Here is a 19,472-nt window from a genome sequence, read left to right on the forward strand (position 1 = left end):
GTGGGGGAAAGAGGAAGGGAAATGTGCATATAGAGCAACACTCAAAAATTAAGAGGAGAGAAACTCATCAGCCCAGGAAGGAGGAGTGCCTAAAGGAGAAAGGCAGATAGCATAGGACCAAAGAGGGAAGCTGAAGCTCAGAGGACGGGTGGGAAGTCACACGCTGGGCAACATCAAGAATACTCAATGCTCAATCATGGGGGAGCAATAAGGAGGCCCACCGACAACTGAGTGGAGGTCAGCTGAAGACCCCAGTGGAAGCAGCGAGGCCTGCAGATCTCATATGAGCTCTCACTCCCACCCCAACCTCAGAGAGCAGCTGGGCAGAGGAGGAGAAAGGCGTTAATCCAACAGAGAATCTAAACTGCAAAACTACGCAAATTAAGAATTACCCAACATTTAAGAAGCCTCCATACTATGAAATAAAATCTCATCAAATGAAAAGACTTAGATTGTCTTCCTTAAAACAAGACTTAATAGACCAATCAAAACAGAATCTTAAAATAAGTATAATTAATTGAGAGAGGTTTTCTTCTTAAAGTATTTACATTCTTAAAACAGGTAGAAGAAATTATGAAAAACAACCAGAGATCTTGGATATGAAAAGCTGTGGAAATTTTTAAAAGTGTAATAATGCAAGAGGGCAGGATAGATCCTGCAGAAGTAATCTGTGAGCTGGGGAAAAAGACCAAAGAATTCTCCTATAACACAACACAGAGAAATAAACATTAGGAAACATAAAAGAAAGATAAGAGAAACAGAGGAGAGATCCAGAAGTTTCCACATCAGTCTAATAAGAGTTCAAAAAGGACAGAATAGAGAAAATGAGGGAAGGTGATACCTGAAGAAATCATGCAGTTGAGACTTTCCCAGACCTAAAGAAAGACATTAAGTTCAAGCAGTTCAGTGTGTTGGGTACATAAGACACAAAAGATCGTGCCTACAGGTTGCAGAAGTAGTCAGGAGATAGACCATGAAGGATCATGTCTTTTAGGTAAGACATGACAAGAGAAAATTACTGAAGTGAGATACAAATACTGGATTGGAAAAAGAGTATCAGTGGGAACTCATGATTAAAAGATATGTATTTTAAAAATATATATATATCCAATGAAAGGGCCTTGAAGCAATGACAAAGTTATGAGCACCCCTAAAGCCCTGATCTTGGTTTCTAAATATCATGGCTCACTAAATGGAACCAGGGATCCCTGAAGAAATGACTGATTCCAGGTGAGCCTGGAACATCTTATGCCAGAAAACAAGGAAGCACTCAAAACTTAATTGCAACTAGCTTGAAAAGACTCTCTCCATGCAAATTTGGAGTAGTGTGAGCAACAGAAAGAATAATGAGAAGAACAGATTATAAAATATTGAATTAAAAAAATCCACTAACTATAATGATTCTAAAAGAAAGATGTGGGAGCAGAGAGAAGGGAAAGTTCTATTTACAGAAGAACACCAACTAATAAGTGTAGGTGGAATGATAGAAAATCACTATTTTGCAATCACAGTCATCACAACTAAAGGAATTATGCCAAATAATGGGCTTAGATTCTTTAAAAATGCCAATGTCATGAAAGACCAAGAAAAACAAAACAAAACAAAACTCTGGGGAACTTTTCTGGATTAAAAGAGACGAGAAAGACATTAGAGACACATAAAAAAAAGATGTGAAGAGCGAAGAAATATGCTGGAAGAAACACTAACTGTAATTTTCTTCTCTATATAGAAAGTATCAAAAGTGGTTATCATATGAAGAAGTAATCAAAGACTATGCAGACAACGAACATAAGAAAAATTAAAGAAATGTCAAGCTGTTAAATAACAGAAATATTTTTTAGATATTTGCAGTATTTGACAGCTTTTTATTTTTTTTATTTAAATTCAATTAGCCAACATATAGCATATCATTACTTTCATATGTAGTGTTCAATAATTCATCAGTTGCATATAATATGCAGTGCTCACCACATCACGTGCCCTCCTTAATGCCCATCACCCAGTTATCCCATCCCCCCACCCACCTCCCCTCCAGCAACCCTCAGTTTGTTTCCTACAGTTAAGAACCTCTCATGGTTTTTCTCCCTCTCTGATGACTTTCAATTCAATTATCCCTGCCTTCCCCTATGATCCTCTGCGCTGTTTCTTATATTCTACATGAGTGAGATCATATGATAATTGTTTCTCTCTGATTGACTTATTTTGCTCAGCATAATACCCTCCAGATCCACCCACATCAAAATAAATGGTAAGTATTCATCCTTTCTGATGGCCAAGTACTATTCTATTCTGTGTGTATATATATATATATATATACACACACACACACACATATATATATACCACATCTTCCTTATCCATTCATCTGTCGATGGACATCTCGGCTCTTTCCATAGTTTGGCTATTGTGGCCATTGCTGCTATGAACATTGGGGTGCAGGTGCCCCTTTGGATCACTACATTTGTGTCTTTGGGGTAAATACCTAGTAGTGCAATTGCTGGGTCATAGGGTAGCTCTATTTTTAACTTCTTGAGGAACCTCCATACCATTTTCCAGAGTAGCTGCACCAGCTTGCATTCCCACCAACCGTGCAAAAGGGTTCCCCTTTCTCTGCATCCTCGCCAACATTTGTTGTTTCCTGTCTTGTTAATTTTAGCCATTCTGACCAGTGTGAGGAGGCGTCTCATTGTGGTTTTATTTGATAGCTTTTTAGATTTGCAACTTGTCATGCTTCCTTTTCTCTTTCTAAATGTGTGTGTGTGTGTGTGTGTGTGTGTGTGTGTGTAATGTTGTCACTTTTTCCTTACAAAGGACCTCTAGAACTGTATAAGTTTTAGGGCCTACAAGATCAGGAACTGCCCCTTTAGGCCAAAAAGAAGGCCACTATGACAGATAATTAAATGACTAGGATCTGAAATCCAATGAAGATAAAGAGAAAACAATGAATTTGAGGTTTATTTGGAATGTGAAACCAAAAGAGCTTCTTAGCCCACTGGATATGGTGAATGGGAGAAAAACTGGGTTGGATGATTCTAGTTTGGGTGAATGCATAGGTTTGGCATCATTCACCAAGACAGGGAATTCAGCAGAAAGAGGAAGATTCTGTGGTAACACAGGTTGGAAGAGAAACTAGAGCTGGAGAAAGAGACTGGGTATTTCATCAGTGTCTATACAGGGGAAGGGAGAGCAACATATTAACAGATTCAAGGTCAGAGTAAACAGCAAGAAGAGGTGAAGCCAAAGGATGGAACCCTGGCAACAACTAAGGATCTACTGGTTCAATATGTGTATTGGGGGGCAAGGGGGGCAGGGGGTATTGACTAGTAAGAAGACAGAGAATTGAAACAACCAAGAAAGAAAGAGTAGCTTTTTTAAATGGAGGGAGAGATGTGTTCGAATAACCTCAAAGGGTGAATTGTTATTAAAATATAAATTAAAGTGTTAATTATATGGAAATGGAAATCAAATTTGGCAATAAGCATTTAACTGGTAACCCTGGGTGGGAACAAACCCAGTGTAATTGTGAAAGTCAAAGTCAGACTGTAGTGGACTGAAGAAGAAATGGGAAGTCAGGAAGTGCACTCGGGAAGTGTGGATGACTCTTTCAAGAGTCGAGGGCAGCAATAAAAAGAAACATAGGGAAGTAGAGGGGATGTGGGGTCAAGGAAGGGTCAAGTCTGCTTCATTTGTGTCTCCTAATACCCTATGACCATGACCCAAAATCCTACTCCTAGGAAACAACCTAAGCATCACGAAAAGGAGAATGAATAAATATATTACAGCACATTCACACAACTGAAAAATACACAGCAAAATAACAAGTTTAGATAAGCACCACATGGATGAATGTAGGTATTATGCTAATTGAAATTAGAAACAAGATACTACATACAGTATAATCCCATGTATATGAAGTTTTAGAACAGGTAAAACTAATCTATACTGTTAGAATAGCGGTCATCTCTGGGGAGGGGGGCTAGTAACTAGGAAGAGGCATGAATGAGCCTTCCAAAGTGAGGCAAACATTCTCTTTCTTGACCTGTAAGATGGCTGCATGGATGTATAAACGTGTAAAAATGCATTAAGCTGCACTCATGGTACCTAGTGAACTGTGTGTCCTTTACTTCACTATACCTTAATGAAAAGGAAAAAAATAAATGAATCAAATTTTAAAGACAGCTTCACTGGGGAAATACCACTATAAAGAACTATCAAAATTCCACCAAACCAAAGTGAATTCTGAGTTGGTCCTAGGACTTCTGACAATGATATGCACAGCCACCACTGCTGGAATGGACTGAGCCAACGGAATCCATCAGCCATGGAGGAAATGATTCTCTCTCTCTCAGGCGGGACCGTCAGTGTCTCCAGCTCGCTCGTTCCTGGCTACCTAAAAATCCTGCTCCGAAGCCCAGTCCTTCTGCGGACAATCTATCCTTCCCACTGGACAGACATTTAGAATGTCAAAAGCAATCTTCCAGAGCTCAGTGCCAGCCTAATACCTCTCCTATATCAAAAGAATACAATTACTGACTTCCTTCACTTCTGTGGAAGAGCAATTTAGAAGACAAATTTGTTCCCATCAGAATCCCAGCAGTAGTCTGTGACACTTTCCTTTGATGTCTCACTATCATATCCAGTGATGGAGAGATAACAGCTGGCATTTGAACATAGTCATTTTTTTTTCCAAAAAAAAAAAAAGACCCATAATAATCATTAATAAACTTAACACTATTTAAAATGAACATGGAACCTGCACTCCTATCACAAGAAAAAAAAATTGAATACTTACCATTTTGTCTGGTACCAACAGCAGCAATGATTACTGGAACTGAATTTAATGCCCTTTTTATCACTGGAATATAATTATCCTTCACTTCGTGGAAGGAGAACTTGTCATTTACGTTGTATTTGATCACGATGATGTCGGCACTCCCAATTAGGTTTCTAGAGGTATACCAATCACTGTCAAAAATGTCCTAAACCAAAATGCAAAGAGCACTCTTTAGTCGACTTGTCTTCAAATCAGTCATGAAGTAAAATGGGACACATGCCATTTTTTGCTATAGTTTAATTTTTGGAATTCATAAAAAGAATTTGTTTTTAAATAAGTAACGACCTAAAATTAAAAATGTCTGAAGCCTACCAACTCTTCTCTTTTTACGTATTCATTTAGCCTAGACAACAGTGTAGTTGTTGTACTGTGAAGCAGATCTACAGAATTACTGAGTGTCTCATGAAATAAGCAGCCCCTTTTTAGTAGTTGTACTTAAAAATAAGCACTTTGTTTTAAAATTATGCCATACTTTTATCACCTAATAATTTTGAAAATGTTAGCACTACAGCATTAGATGCCCAAGCATCAGTATGAGTAAGGAAGCTTCAAAGGATTTTCTGTGACCCAATTAGACGCTGCAGGATTGTTCAGTGTTTTAAACTGCGATACATTGTGAATTCTCCGGAGTTCCATATATTTTATACATATTTTCAAAATTTATAAATACTTTTCAACTTTATCCATCCTTTGGACAGTACTGTATACATACGTGTGTGGTATGTCTATGTGTAGGGACATATGTTTCATAGAAAACACCGTGTATTATAAGGTCTTAACATGGTAAGAAACAAATTTTCAATTCATGTATTTAGCTTATGTAAGTCAAAAATTCAGGATAAACCTTTCAATTTTGAAATTTTCACTTCTGGACTACAGTTAATAATATTTATATTTAGAATCAGGACCAAAGTAATTTATCACAAAGCCTACTTCTTAAAAGCTTTGATATTTTAGAAGTATTTTTTCAAAGTTTTTATGTGAATAGTAGCACAAGAAAAATATATATCTTAATACCACTGCTAAATATGCATTAGTAGGTTTCTTCTCATATTCTAGTTAACTATTAATCATTATTTGTCCTTTCATGTGGCCTTTGGTATGTATTTCCAGGATATATTAAAGCTAGATTAAGAAAATAGTTAGATGTGGCTAACAGGTCCAAAAACTGTTGGGCTATGAAAGTCTGCACTTTGATATATGAGTCCAAAACAGGGTAATAATCCTGGAATCAGTCGATCAAGATCCATGTGACAGAGCTTCTACCGTATGACAGAAAATTCTAGGGAAGTGTTACACAGCAATGCCCTTTTGCAGAGAGAGCTGCTTCTCACCAGTACGTCCACGGTGTTCATCAAAGCCTCTCCCAATTCCCTATATCCACCCCAACCCACCCATTTCCCACAAGTACACTCACAGTAACAAGAACTGCAGAATTTTTAGGTATAAATACCCTATTGAAAATAGGAGCATTTAAAAATGAAGTTTAAAAGGACCAAAAGAGAAAAATAGGCAAACTATGGGAATATAAACACCAAAGGCAAAGTCTTGAACTTGAACTAAGAGGGGGGAGAAGTGAAATGGGAAACAGATCAAGAAAACGTGAAAGCTTCCCAGCAGAGTTCTGCTAATTTCCAAATCCCAAACCACAAACCCATTCAGTTCCAATTGTATCTGTTATAGTATCCGAGCTCAAAGTATACACGCATAACAAGGGTACACAAGTGTAACAAAGAAAGAGAACAAAGTCAGATGAATGGAATAAAAAACAACAACAAAAGCTAAACATAGGTGGGACCAATATTAAACAGCCATTTAACTCTGAGAGAACAAATCAAAAGTAACTGCTCTTTGCATTCCAAACAGTTTAAAATTCCAGAGTTACTGGAGAGGTGTACTGGGCAAAAAAGAGATATTTAGAGGAAAATGTCATGAGAAAATGGGTTCGGCATTATCTGTTGTATTGAGGACACGAAAACTACAAATAATTTTATTTTTAACACAAATCAGATTTTCAAACCCTGCACAAGAAAATTGCACATGCATTACCTCACTACTTTTTGTGGAATATTTTTGGTAAACAGGAAAAGATCTAGAAATAAAATAACATAATTGCACAAAAAAAGGAGGGTAGGTTTGAGAAACACATACCAAATAATGAACTGCGTAAAACGAATTTGAAGCACATTTATGTTAAAAGTGCCAAGTATACGGCAAGGATCCAGAGTGAGGCTACGGATCTACAGAAGAAACTAGAAAAGAGAAGCACAAACTATCTCACTCCGATTCCAAGGAAACAACACCACATTTCTAATCAAGCTATGTCAAAGAGAAAATGCTCTCCTGGTTTCTAGAAACACGAAGGAAATCAAATTCTCCCACCCCTTGTAAATCAGTTCCAGGATTTCCTCTAGGAGGTTATGCAATGCAAGACTTGGAGCCACACTGGGAGAATGGAACTCATCTTGTAAAAAAAATAACCCAAAATGTTACAGCAAAACAACAATTTTAATCTACCTGACGGCAGGGCTGCAAATACAGCACCTACTAAGTACTAACACTGCTGCCTCAATGTACTGTATTTATGTAAATTTGAGTGATGTGTAGGGAAACTTAACTTTCACTCAGTATAAGTGATATATAGTTACACTAACGTTGCAATAAACACTTTATTACTATAGTAGCTACCACCTCGAGTACCTGCTACATGTCAGCTTTTATCCTAAGAACTTTACAGGTATTATCTCATTCACTCTTCAGCACAGCTCTAGGAGGCAGGAAGTCTTTAGGAGGCAAGCAGTCTTTTTATTGTATACACAGGGAAGAACAGGACTAAGAGAAGATAGTTGACTCACCAGAGAAAACCACTAAGCACCAATGCGGGGATCTGAAATCAGGTTCTTTTGCTATCAAAACCTGTGCTCTATCTGCTTTGCTATACTGAATATTCTGTTCCAGTACATGTCAAGTATCAGCTGATAAATACAATCAACTTGGATATCTCAGATGGAATTTACTTACCACAAAGAAAAGAAAAGCACCTTGTAAAGGGAAGCTCTACAAATGTTCTCCCTTATGCTTGAAGACCATTATAACCCAAAAAAGTGCACCAAAGCTCAATGTCTTAAACAGAACCAGAGTCTACACAAACAAAAGGTGATTATCACAATAAACCATAACGAATCAGTATAGGGCAAAAATCTGGACTACAGAGGCGTATTTTAATTCATTTGGAAGATTTCATTTACTACAATACCTGGGATCACAAGTATTGTTTTTTGCTAAATTAACAACATAACGGGAAGGAGTTAACAGCTGCAAGAAAAAACAGGAAAAGTAATCCTAACATCCTAATTCAGCTTATTTTATGTTCCCTACATTTATTTACTCTATTCACTCACATTTGTTCAACTGTGTGTAAAACCAGTAAGTTTTTAAACTGTATGATCTTTCACAGTGAAATGGCCAAAGTAAAAGAAGTGTTTCATTTGCTTGCATAGACTCCAGCCAGCAAGTTCCTTACCGATGCTTCTTATCATTGGCATCATCACTATGATATATGGGAGTTTAAACCCGGTTATTGAAAAAAACCCATTTTTCATTTATTTTAGCCTATTAATATAAATATCCTTTAACTGAAAATTTATTTGAGCTAGTGATCTTTTCATCCCATAATTTGCGTAAGTAATTTTTCTCGGTATATTCCATACATTCCTTTAGAAAGGTGTATTAGTTCCCTATAGCACATAATTCAGTTTTTTAAAATTGATGTTTAAAGGTAAAATCTCACATAATGATAATTTGTATTCTTTTTCAGACACTAAGCTTTCTTCAGTTACAAAATATAATCTTTAGCTTCAGTTATAATATTGTAAGTCCAATATCAGAAATTTTCAAATAAGATTAAATGAAAACATTTAAATAATTACTGTTATTGTGTATTACATTATTACTATATTATTGTGTACTGAAAATATTTGTGTGTCAGAGAGTAGATTCCTTTCTCCTTTTATCAAGCACTCAAGAATCAGGCTAGAATTTTATCAACTTCATTACAATTTCTTTTAATTATTGCAAATTTTAAAGGTTTCTGAAAATTCCAAGCAATTTTACTATTTCTGATTTATGAGTCACTGAAAGCAAACGGCCAATATAACAAGAGTAACTGCATTATTAAAATTAAAAACACTAATTAAAAAATTCAAAGGAGGATAGTATTATAAATGAGTGGTTTAAAATTAATTCTCAGTCTCTGTCTCTTCCTCTCCTTTCCAGGGGTCCTATTCCTGAACTGTCCCAGTGAAATTTATTTTTGCTTGTGTTGAGCTTTCAGAGGACTTTATTTTTAGAACACTAATATTACACTATCACCCACAGGGTAGGCATGAAAAAACATTGCTCTCTGCTGGTGAAACTTAGTGACCCCGTCCCTTGGGGTTGTCACATTCAACTGCCAGCTCCCAAGGGACAACCTACAGCCGTGAATCGTAGGAGTAAGTGCTCCATGTTGCCACTGGGGCTTTTTGCGTTCGAAGAGTGTTCTATGACCGGGCTGCCTCCTGCCTAATGAAACAAAGGAAAGCAAAGATTTCCCCCAAAATGTTTTAAAAACTCTACCCAGGTGACCCTGACGGTCCACATTCATGAAAGGGGGAAAACGGAGAAGAGGGAAAACCAATGAAAGAAAAGCTCTGTCAGCCTCGGCACAAAGCAGCTGCCACCTCTTACCCAGACGGGACAGTCGTGGACCACCAGCTTGACATTCCCAAACGCGCTGGCCTGATACTCGGTGAACACCGGCCGTGCGACCGTACTGGTCGCGTTCAGCAACAAGCTGCTTTCGTCCCCCGAGACCAGCGGGCTTCTCCCCAGGTAAGTGCGGATGAGCCCCGACGGCCGATTGTCCTGGTGAAACGCGTCCCCCTCGTTCCCCAGCGCCACGATGTGAATGGACCTACACGACAGTGAAGGGGAGAGGGGGAAAAGAGGCGCGTGGTCAGCCCGAGAATCACTTTAATCCGAACAGGAAGGGCGGGGGGCAGCGCGCGGCGAGGATGAGCAGGAGCCCCTCGCGCTGGGGCGCACGACACGCGTTGGGGTAGAGACAATGGCAGGACTGCGACGCGTACGTACATGATCTCAAATCCAAGGGCAGGGCGGCGACTCGTAGAAAAGCGGCTCCTCGCGGCCTCTCTGGGCCAGGCGGCGGCGTATTTACCCGCAATCAGCTCATCCCCGGCCGCGTCCCCCTCGCGCGCCTCCACCGCGGCGCGGCCGACGCAGAGCGGGCCCGCGCGAGCGAGCGAGCGACAAGGGGGCCGGGGACGTGCGAGTCGGGCCGTGTGCGCGCTGCCAACCAGTCAGGAAGTGCCCGGGAACATCCCGAGCGGCCCGCCGCTCCCCGCCTCCCCGGCCGCCGCCGCTGCAGCCAAGAGTGGCCAGGCGCCCGGGCGCTGCAGCCCCCTCTCTGCCGCGCTCCCTGGGCAGGGCAGCTGTCGCCTCCTGCTGCTGCTGCTCCTCCTTCTGGCCGAGAGTGGCTTAGGAGAAAAGCCGGGGCCTCCGCCCCCTCGGCTGGCCTGGCAGGCGGGCGCAGCACGTGCTGGCCTTGGGGGTCGAGAGGACGCGGGGGGCGCGCTCCCCGCCGGGGCCCCGGGCCCAGGCAGCGGCCTCCGGATACAAAGGAGCAGCCCGCACAGGGCCCCGCGGAATATAAATTAATAAATACAACGCCCAAGCCTGGGAGCTCCTGATCGCCAATCCGCCCGCAGCAAGTTTGTTCAACTCGAAAGGCTGTAACCAGAGCCAGGGAAAGGGGGGTGGGGCGGTGAGGCCCCCGCTCCCTAAAGACTGGGATAAAAAGAGGTAGGGAAGCTAGGCATTCAAGCCCGTTGGCCGCTCCAGCAGCCCAAAATTTTTTCCCCTCTTGGCCTTGACGGAAAGTGTTTTACCACGTCTGCCGCTTTGTCATTTGTCAACATGCGCTACAGCTGTTTTCTAAAAATCATACTTGTGAGAAAAAAATAAAGGCAACATTCATGCTAGAGCAGAAAGGGTTCTTTGTTCATACACCAATTAATTTGCTAATATCGCTTTTGAGGGATTATTTACTATTTCAAGCTATATTTGGCATATTTTGCCAAAAACTGCAGGGTTTTTTTTAAAGTGCTGGGGTTCTTATTGTGATAGTTTTAAAAAGAAGTTACGTGTGAGATGTTTAACGTGTTTACAAGCTAAATGCTAGTTTACTTGGAGATTTTCAGTACACATTCTGGCTACATATTTAATAATAGCTCCTTAGACCAACTGAAGTAATAACGATCATGCTAATGCAAGGATACTTCAGATTCTTTCATGATAACGCACTGAAGTAAAGGTTATGAAGGTTTCTAAAGAGACTCAAACTACCTTGATGCAAATGAACACTGGAATCCACTAACACCAAGAAGAAGGGCCAGAGGTTACTCTGGGACTCAGCTTCTCCATAAACATAAAAATTCTCACAAGTGCTCTGTGTTGAAAGAGTTTTTATTTATCCCTTTCCTTATTTATTTTGCCCTACTTTAAAATTTCTTTTCTCAAAAGAGCTATTTTGAGGGCATGAGGTATTGAAGAGGTACTGAGGTACTGAGTAGGGCAGTGAAAAGACTAGGGTAAGAGGCCTTTGGAATGTGAACAGCTTTTTATTATGGGCCCTTGCTGCTCAGTTGGAAGCAGTATAATACAGTTTCTCATGCTTCTAGGGTATGACAAGAGGCATTCATTCTGTAGTCACTGGTTGGGTTTTTTTTTAATCTAGTTTCCCTTGCACTAAGTATAATTTCTCTTTTAGTCTCTAGAACATAAACCATCCTGAACTATTTAAGAGTTTAGGATCACCTTTTCTCTTGGGGCAACAGAAAATATTTTCTTGTCAGTCCCCTCTAGTAACCACAGGTCAAAAACAAAGACAGTAACAATGAATGGATAAAGAAAATGTGGTATGTACCTACAATGAAACATTTGGACTTAAAAAAGAAGGAAATCCTGTCATCTGTAACAACCTGAATGAATCTTGAGGGCATTATGCTAAGTGAAATAAGGCAGTCACGAAAAGACAAATACTGCATTATTCCACTAACATCAGTTATCTAAGCTAGGCAAAATCTTAGAAACAGAAAGAATGGTAGTTATCAGAGACTGGGGGTAGGAGGAAATGGAGAGTTGTTCAACGAATAGAGTTTCAGTTTTGCAAGATGAAAAAGTTCTAGAGATCTTTTGCAAACAAGATGCATATAGTTACCACTATTGTAATGTACACTTAAAAATGGTGAAGATGATACATTTCATATGTCTTTGCCACAATATGAAAAAGGGGGATCAGATTGGGAACTGGCAGGAAGAGAGACAGCATTCATTTTTCTCCTCTATTATTGAGTATGTGAGCCAGGCCTGTGCTAGGCAGGCATGGGAGATATTAAGATATATAAGACTCAAGTGTTACCCTTGAGAAACTAAGTCTATAATTAAGGGTCACTATATTGTAAATATTAATCACCCAATCCTTTGAAAACATACTGGTTCCTTAAATAATTATAATACAGGCTCACACATTCAGTAGCAGAGGTAGGTACAAAGTACAAGGATAAAGTTCAGTGAACATTAAGAAGAGATCTGTGCCTGTGTGTCATCAGAAAGAAGTTCATAGAGGAAGTAAACATTGTCTTGGGTCTTAAAGGATGAGGAGGAATTGCTAGATATGGAAGAAGAGGAGAGAGGAGGAAAGAGAAAGAGTTTTAGAAAGAATGGACAGACATCATATGCAAATCAAAAGTAAAGGTGTAGAGACATGGAAAATCATGGCTTGTTCAGGGAACGGCAAGAGCTGAAATTCCTGCTGGAGTGCAGATGCCTTTATTACAACAAGCAAAAAAGACAGTGACTTCCCAAGAGATTTCCAAAGGCAGACCTGGTGACACTCAATTATAGATTAGGAATGCCTCTGTATATATGATAGAGCTCAGCTAGGTGCTCACCAACCCTATCTTCTCTTCCAGCACCCAGAGCTAAACTACATTTCCCAAAGTTTTTACATGTAGATAGGGCCATACAATAGGTTTTGGCAGTAGAATATAATCCCTGCTGAGCAGTTAAGAAAAGCATGCCTTCTCCACTCTCTTTTATCCCTCTTTCTGCTAATTGAATGAAGCCACGTCAATGTTGAAGCCATGTGTTTGAAATTGTTGGTCTGCAGCATGGAGGAAGCCTGCGTCCCTGAATAACTGGTTATAGCACAGCTGCCCCACTGCATGCATTGTACTGAGACATGAGTGAGAAAATGAATCTTTACTGAGTTAAGCCAGACATTTTGTGGTCAATTACTACAGTAGCTAGTGTTACTTATCTTGACTAATTCAAGATCGCAGATGGTCCTTTTCCTGATATCTTAAAGATTCTTTTCAGAATTATCTTAAGACTACTTTTACATAGTTATTTTCCTTTTATTTACAATGTTTATTTGGCTTATATATTTGTAGTTTCCCTCAATAGCATTTAACAAGAAATTTACTTTTACCAGGGTGTGACAAATTCGATTATTATTATGTCCTCCAATCTCAAGGTCACTGGGGAACAGAAAAGCAAGCACCTCTAGCCCAAACAATATGTTTTCCTATTTTCACAGCTGAAATGCCACTATTTTATATTCATTCTAATAGATGTTCTCATCCCCCAGATAAAATGTAGCCACATATGCGTGTCAGGTATGTATGAGGTAACTCAATGAGTTATTACTGATCCCCAGATCATGAATATTAATATACCAGCCTTTGAAAAATAGGCTGATTCCTTAATGACTAGAGAGGAAGCAAGTGTTACTACTAAGGGTAGATCTGAAGAATTAGGGTTGGCATAGGATTTTTCCAACTATGTTTCAAGGAAACTAGTTTTCTACCTGAGGAGGCTGGGGAGAAAGATGGATGCCTAGAGAGGTCTGAGCACCAACTTCTCGTAACTCAAAGTCAATCAGACCAGTGTTATTGTCATCTAATTTTAAAAAAATATTAGAGTTTCAAGTTTATTTTCAGTAAAAAGAGGGGCTTTCTAACACTGAAAAACCCCCACAAAATCTTAAAACACTTATCTAGAGCAAGGGTCTCCAAAGTGGGGTACAGAAGTTGACCCCTGAAATTTTAGAATAAAATATTTGAACTTCTATGTACAATTACATATATTTTTTACCAAAAAAGAGGGGAAAAATTAAGCTTTACTTATATTTAATGTGAAGACTGGCAGCAGCACCCCCACTTGATCCATAAGTGGGCAAGCAGCTGGGGTGCTCTGGGAAGAGGGCGGGGAGCACAGCAGCACATAATAGGGGAGGGGAGGACTCTCGCCTTTGTTCGCTTTCAACATACTGCCAAATGGTGCAAATTCTGTATCTAACTAAGTGGATTTATGTATGATATTTGAGTAAACTAATTGTTATGGCATGGACCAATGGCGGTAGTGTTCATAATGCAAGAACAGGCAAACACAATTGGCTGAGCTACATTTCTGATGCCCTTTGGAAGCTACCTTGCAAAGTAAAAAACTAATGACTAATCAGATCTAACAAGGTGGCCATAATCATTGAAATTAGAAAGAACAATGTTATAATATGAATTTACACTATTACTGACTTTACCCTCAGTGCGTGTTGGAGTTAATAGATGATATTCTGAACTGATTACAATTAGCTAGCCATTTAAAAACTCGGTATTCCAAACATGAAGGCAAAACTCCACAGTATCTCCAGCATAATTAGCAATGTACTATTTAAGCAATACTTTAAAGAAAATTCATATATTATAAATGCTAAAAAGCCTCTTCTGAGCTTTCTTAACAATGAAAGTCAAAAAGCAACATATGATTGGGAAAACAGTTTTCTTCTTGCCAAGATGAAAATGTCTGAAATTATACATGGAACACAAATGGAAAAAAACAACTGCATTCCTTTGACAGCGAATACCTTGAGAATATGCATATAAAACACTGCTAAAGACCCCAAGACACAAGTACTGGAACAAGTTACACAATGTGGGAAGTTTACCATAAAGTTAAACTGAAAGCACAGATGTTTTTAATATGTCTCACATTATGGTAGATAGGTTCTGTTAGGATAGATTCTGTTTCAGTGTGGTATTTACTAGACTGTGTTTCAATAATGAAATACATTTTAAAATGACATGTTTCTGTGAGTCACTAAAGGAAAGCTACAGTAAAGAAGATAATCTTTCTCTGCTACTTCTTTAAATGGTATTTTAAGTAATAATTGAATTTTTAAAAATAAAAACTATATTTTATGCAAAACTTGTGTAAGTGTAATCACTGATTAGTCGTTTTGACAAAAACTTTTTATTAAAAAAAATAATAAAAGGGAGGATTCCAAGCTAAGGTTACAGTGAGCGCAACCATGTGAAATTCATTCATGGTACATCTTACAGGCAGTTATTCCAGCAAAGAAGTTGGGGCCAGAATACATAGTACTGTAAGATGTTAAGTCTACACCAGACTTGTGTAGCGTTTTTAAAAATTTCTTCACTGTGAAATAGAACACACATACACAGAAAAGTGCATAAAACCTATCATAAGTTAATAATTATAAAATAAACATTCCTAAACAGCTCCCAAATCAGAAAACAGGGTACTATCAGCATTCATGCAAGGGAGCAGGCACACGTGCTCACACACACACATGCACACACACCCCTGAGGCCCCTCCTCAGTTACAGTCCTCTTCCCTTTTTAAGAGATAATCACGAGCCTGACTTTTGTGATTATTATTTATCTATTTTTCTATATAACTTTACTATCCGTGCATTCCTAAACAAACGTCGTTTTGTTTCTTTTTGAACTTTTTATAAGTGGCATCACACTATATATACACTTGTGTGTCTTGGTTCTACGATCATCATCATTTGTCAGATTCACTCATGTGAATGTAGCTGTGGTTTGTTCCTCTCATTTGTTTTTATTGCTGAATAGCATCCAGTGGATACAGACAAGGCCTTTGACTTATCCATTTCATTGTAGATGCACATGAGGGTTATTTGTAGTTTTTGCCTATTACAAACAAAGCCTCAAGGACCACTCTTGTTAAATATATTTGTGGGTATGCTAGGTCACAGGATATGTGTATATTCAACTTTGGTAGATAATATCCAACTGTCTTTAAATGTAATTTTAATTATTACACTCTTCTAACAGCAGGGCATGAGAATTCTCCCCTTAATCCTTTACATATTTAAGTATACTTACTATATGTCAGATATTATATTAAGTACTTTACTAATATTTGAGTTATTTAATTTTCATAATGACCTTGTTGAGTAGGTTCTATTGCCATTCTAATTCACAAGAGAGAAAATTGAGGCACAAAGAGACTAAGTAACTTGTCCACGGCTACATAAGCAATGAGTTGAGGAGTTGGGAGTCCAACTTAGTAGACTGGCTCCAGAGTCTATGCCCTTACCCACTATGCTATGTTGATGCTTGAAAATATTTCCTTCATTATATAATTTTTGTGATGAAAAACACTGCATGTAACCTATAAAAACTCATATCTTATAGGATTTTTTAAACCCAGTTAAACATTTTCCAAATATAATTTCCATGCAGTTTGAAGCCATTTGTTAAAAATATAAACATTTACAACACCTTCTCATTAGACTGTAGAAACAAATGAGTAACAGGTAAATTAGAAATGTATTCATTAGATATTAACCAAAACCCTCACATAACAAGTGGTACTGAAAAATAAGTATTGTGATTTTGTAACCCATCTAAGGAAACAGTTCTTCCATTTAAATCCATATAACTTTGTGAGCTCTTTTCAGAGAACCTTTATTTAAAAAAAAAAAGATTTTATTTATTTGAGAGAGAGCAAGAGTGAGAGAGAGCACAAGCGGAGGGGAGCAGCAGCAGAGGGAGAGGGAGAAGCAGCCTCCCCGCCGAGCAGGGAGCCTGATGCAGGGCTCGATCCCAGGACCCTGGGATCATGACCTGAGCCAAAGGCAGTTGCTTAACCAACTGAGCCACCCAGGCATCTCTCAGAGAACCTTTAAATAAACTGAATGTAAAAGGAGACATCTAGGGGGGCCTGAGTGGCTCAGTTGGTTAAGCATCCAACTCTTGGTTTTGGCTCAGGTTTGACCTCAGGGTCAGCCCCAGGGTGGGCTCCCTGCTTAGCATGAAGTCTGCTTTAGGTTTCTCTCTTTCCCTCTCCCTGTGCCCCTCCTCCAGCTTGCTTGTGTGCTCTCTTTCTCTCTCTCAAATAAATACATCTTAAAAAAAAAAAAAAAAACAGCAGACATCTATGTTGCTGTATCACAAAATGTTAAACCAAGATTTAAAAAATACTGAGGCACATTTAATTATTGCTCTCTCTAAAAAGCTTTATTAACAGTAACATTATAGAGAAAATGTATTTTGTATTATTACTAATACAGTTGAAATTTATTTAAAATATGATTTACTTCATCTTTAGCTCATCTATTGAAATTTTTTCTGTCTCAGTATGTTATATTGTATTCTTAATGTATTAACAGAAACATATGCATGTAATTTATGAAAATATTGAGGGTGTGTTCAAAATTCTTTCTTATACGGTACTCAGTCAAAAACAGTTTGGAGACTATGGATCTGGCGGCTCGGGCTGTGCTCTAGAGAGCAAGCTTAGGGAAACATGGTAGTAGAGTCCTGCGCTGCCAGGATGCAGAATAGGGCATCAGGCCTGGCTGCTGGGGTGAGGGAGGCTGGGAGAGAGGAAGCAAAGAGGAGATAGGAGAAGGCAACATCAATAAAATGCAGAGCTACAGGCCCAGAAATCAGCCTGGTGAAAAGTGTATTTGTATTGTATTAACTTATCTAGTGAGAGATAAAACTTGCAAATTTACACAAAAATCATAAATTTCAAGATTAGCATTTTTTTTTTTAACAACAAGAGCTTGTATGTACTTCACATAGAGTATTGTAAGCAAAGTCACATACCAGGGTCAGTAATGATAGTTAGTCATAAGGAAAGTTGACTTCATTCACTTTATTACCTGTGTAATTCTTCCTAGAGAAGTAGCTGACAGATTTCTTCTAGTGGATTTCTTCTAAACTGCAAGGCTGCTATATTGTCAATTCTGTTTGGAGAAGCCAAGGTGATAATCAGAATGATACTTATATGCCCAATCTAACTACCCTAAACTCTTTCAGAAAAGGTCTAAAATGTTCAAATGTTTGTTTGAATAGATATTATCCACCCACCTCTATCCTTGTGCCCAATTGTGTTTTTCAAACAAGTGTTTTGTTTTCCAGTTAAACTGTTACTTAAAAATACCAGAGCATATGTTCCTTTGAACCAGGGCTGCTTGTTTCTACTAGCGTTTTTCAAAGGATTGAACTTCAAAGAAATCTGGTTGTTCATCCTTTAATATGCCTGCTTTGTCATTTAGTCCTTGAAAAATATATATACAAGTATCATTATCAAGCATTATTGATGGTATCATTTACTTATGCATAATATTTGTGAATATTTCCATTTACAGCTATACAGAAATATAGACTATTAGATTTAAACATTTAAACCTTTCTGAAGATCTCTAATACATTAAAAAATAGATTTTTTTTTTCAATTTTACTATAATCTGGCTCTAGGGTTAACTGTACTAAAAGTTATGCCATTTACTATATGGTGAATAACATAAAATAAAAAAATTTTTTTTTAAGTTATGCCATTTAAATGGGTAAATTGCTCTTAAGTCTTCCCATTTCTTACTCCTTCTCTGCTATGCATCCCTGCTATGACCATCCATCAGGCATTGTCCCAACTGGGCATTTCACAAGCCTGCTTTGAAATGTTCTTTTTCATTCAACAGCTTGGACAAACCAATTCACTTGACTTCTGCTCTCATACAATACTTCTGATCCTTATTTTTCTCACCTTGCTTTTTACTTTTCACTCCCGAGTCTATAATACTGTCTGCAGTTAAAAATTCTATTTTACAGTGAACAACAATTGAAATTTTCTTAGAGGCTTTTTTTCTAAGAAAAGCCCAGGTTATACCATTAAATATTAAGTTAACAGCTTGTATCTTTGGTGAATAGTCCTTTTGGCAACGTAACATCCCCTAATGAGGCATTTAAAATTTTCAGCTTAATTTAAGGAGATTTTTTTTTCTCTCTTCCTTTTGTCTTGATTCTCACCTTCTCCAGAGATCCCCCGGGCATATTTTTACTGACAGTCATCTCCATGCTTTAGAGCCCAGTCAATGTTTTAAATCTTGGTATGGGACTTCAGTATTATTTTTGATTGATATTCTCTCTTATCTTCAAGTTAAAATATCTGCACTTGCACAGCTATTATCATCTTTCCAATTATACTACCGGTTTTTTCCCCACTGTAGCCAGATCCAACCCTCTTTCCCAACCAGTAACTGCCCCCACTCCTACAGGGCTGATACTATTTCTGCTAATAAAGGGGCATGTCCAATATTCTTCCTCAAGATCTTCTAGTGTTACAAGCTCCTTCCAGTTTTAGGACCAGAATGGGACAAGGGCAATTCAATCTACATTAAAAGATTGAGTATTTTCATTCATAAGTATCTAGACCTTTCTCAAGGAAGTGATAAGTAGG

General features: G+C 38.5%; 2 protein-coding genes across 5 annotated transcripts in view; one reads left to right on the forward strand and one right to left on the reverse strand.

Annotated features, from left to right (window-relative positions):
* RHOBTB3 (Rho related BTB domain containing 3) overlaps nucleotides 1-10,273 on the reverse strand; it is a 52,641-nt gene extending 42,368 nt beyond the window's left edge. The window contains exons 1-3 of the mRNA XM_008700880.2: nucleotides 9,968-10,273; nucleotides 9,563-9,788; nucleotides 4,793-4,979 (exon numbers count right to left, since the gene is read on the reverse strand). Of these exons, the coding sequence (XP_008699102.1) occupies nucleotides 4,793-4,979; nucleotides 9,563-9,788; nucleotides 9,968-9,969 (415 nt within the window). The 5' untranslated portion in view covers nucleotides 9,970-10,273. The remainder of the gene's footprint in view (nucleotides 1-4,792; nucleotides 4,980-9,562; nucleotides 9,789-9,967) is intronic.
* The window catches only part of SPATA9 (spermatogenesis associated 9), a 64,071-nt gene continuing 54,185 nt past the window's right edge, over nucleotides 9,587-19,472 (forward strand). For 2 of the 4 annotated variants that reach the window (XM_040622074.1, XM_040622076.1), the window contains exon 1: nucleotides 9,587-9,706. The gene's annotated coding sequence lies outside the window, so the exon portion shown is untranslated. The remainder of the gene's footprint in view (nucleotides 9,707-19,472) is intronic. The other 2 variants (XM_040622073.1, XM_040622075.1) reach the window with 1 other exon arrangement.

The sequence above is a fragment of the Ursus maritimus genome, unplaced genomic scaffold, assembly GCF_017311325.1.
Source record: "Ursus maritimus isolate PB19 unplaced genomic scaffold, ASM1731132v1 scaffold_5, whole genome shotgun sequence".
In the NCBI taxonomy this organism is placed as follows: Eukaryota; Metazoa; Chordata; class Mammalia; order Carnivora; family Ursidae; genus Ursus; species Ursus maritimus.